At 65.3% G+C, this 1,586-nt stretch overlaps 1 protein-coding gene across 1 annotated transcript in view; it reads right to left on the reverse strand.

Annotated features, from left to right (window-relative positions):
• Positions 1-1,539, reverse strand: part of KCNK1 (potassium two pore domain channel subfamily K member 1) — a 46,256-nt gene extending 44,717 nt beyond the window's left edge. Inside the window, exon 1 of the mRNA XM_011235725.3 lies at positions 1,092-1,539. Within this exon, the coding sequence (XP_011234027.1) occupies positions 1,092-1,446 (355 nt within the window). The 5' untranslated portion in view covers positions 1,447-1,539. The remainder of the gene's footprint in view (positions 1-1,091) is intronic.
• Positions 1,540-1,586: the final 47 nt, after the last annotated feature.

A 1,586-nucleotide genomic window follows, 5' to 3' on the forward strand; every position in this document is an offset into this window, starting at 1 on the left:
TTGGGGTGGGGGTGGGGGTGGGGGTGGGAGCGGATCACATGGGCGCAGATTCCAAGACTACCCCGGTAACTAGGATCAGTGTGACCTTGTTCAAGCCAAGATGGACTGTTGAAAGATTTGATCTCCTGGATAAAAAAAAGGGGGACTTCTCTGAACGTTCTTTGAGATACTTGCCAAGGTTCAAATATCAATTTATAAATAAGTCCAACCAAGTGTATGTGCCTCACTCAGCCGCTGGGAAAACATCCTTCATTCATCTAACCCGGCACAGTAAGGGCGCCCGGGGCACGCGCCGGCCTCCGCCCTCACCTAGGACGCTCCTCCATTCGTGAGCGTCCTGCGGGGTGAGTAGTATGGGGGAAGTGTCGCTGCGAAGTTTAAGGGTGGCCTCGCACACCCAAAGTTGAAAAAACTGCTGAATCAGGGTGCCCCCATTTTGCCAGATCCAGGCGATCGGATGCTCCCTTCCCTCACCCCTCCTCCTACTCCGAAAAGAAACCGGATCCGCCTGTCCGCTCAGGCAGAGGTCACCTGCGAAGAGCAGAGTGATGTCATTCGGCTACCCCTACAACCGCCCCCACAACAGCAAAGAGCCAAGAAATCTATGCATCACCAAAAGACAGGGCACCCTCCGGAAGGTGACCCTTCAGCGCAGCCTCGGGCCTGCGGGATGGGGTCGGGAGGAGGGTGAGCGCACTCGGAGCAGTGGCTAGTTTCCAGCATCCCCTCGCCTCGCCGCGCGGCGGCCGGGATGCTCCAGATTCCTACTGGACAGTCAGGTGTAGGGTACCGCGAAAAACGGGACGCAGCCCGCGAAGCCCCTGTAGCCACCGAGGCCGAAGGCGTTAGGGACCACTCGTCCCGTGAAGCCCCTGTAGCCACCGAGGCCGAAGGCGTTAGGGACCACTCCCCCCGGAGTTACGGGCGGCAACACCCAAGGCGTGTCCTGTGGCCACGGAGCCGGCTTCCGGCTCCGCGGGGTGTGCGCACCGCGGGAGGGCGCGGAGAAGGGCCGGGGCGCCCGGGGCAGAGGGGAGGCGGGGCGCGGGAGCAGAGTGGCCGCGGCGGCCGGCGCGGCGGCGGGCCTCTACCTGTGGTGGAGAGCACGGTGCTGGCGAAGAAGAGCGCGGAGGTGAAGTCCCAGTTCCAGTTGCCCGAGGCGTTGCTGAGCACTGACACGCCGTAGTTGCTGGCCTCCAGCACGCGGCCCAGGAACTGCTCGAGCTGCTGCTCCGACAGGCACTCGTGCTCCTCCAGGAAGCGCCGCTTCAGCTTGCGCAGCTCCTGGCGCAGCAGGTCCTCGTAGGGCAGCTCCACCGACGAGAAGACCACGGCGCCGAAGACCAGGTAGAGCAGGTAGCCGAGCACCAGGAAGCCGAAGCACCAGGCCGAGCGGTGCCGCTCCACCAGGCGCACGCACGAGCTGCCGGCCAGGGACTGCAGCATCTTCCCCCGCCGCCGCCGTCGCCGCCACAGCCGAGGCCCACGCCGCAGACCAGCCAGAGCGCGGCCCGCCGCCTAGCCGCCCCTCGGCTCCGCCCCGGCCCCGCCCCGGACAGCCCCGGCCCCGCCCACTCCCACCGCCC

Source organism: Ailuropoda melanoleuca, chromosome 6 (genome assembly GCF_002007445.2).
Source record: "Ailuropoda melanoleuca isolate Jingjing chromosome 6, ASM200744v2, whole genome shotgun sequence".
NCBI classification, from domain to species: Eukaryota; Metazoa; Chordata; class Mammalia; order Carnivora; family Ursidae; genus Ailuropoda; species Ailuropoda melanoleuca.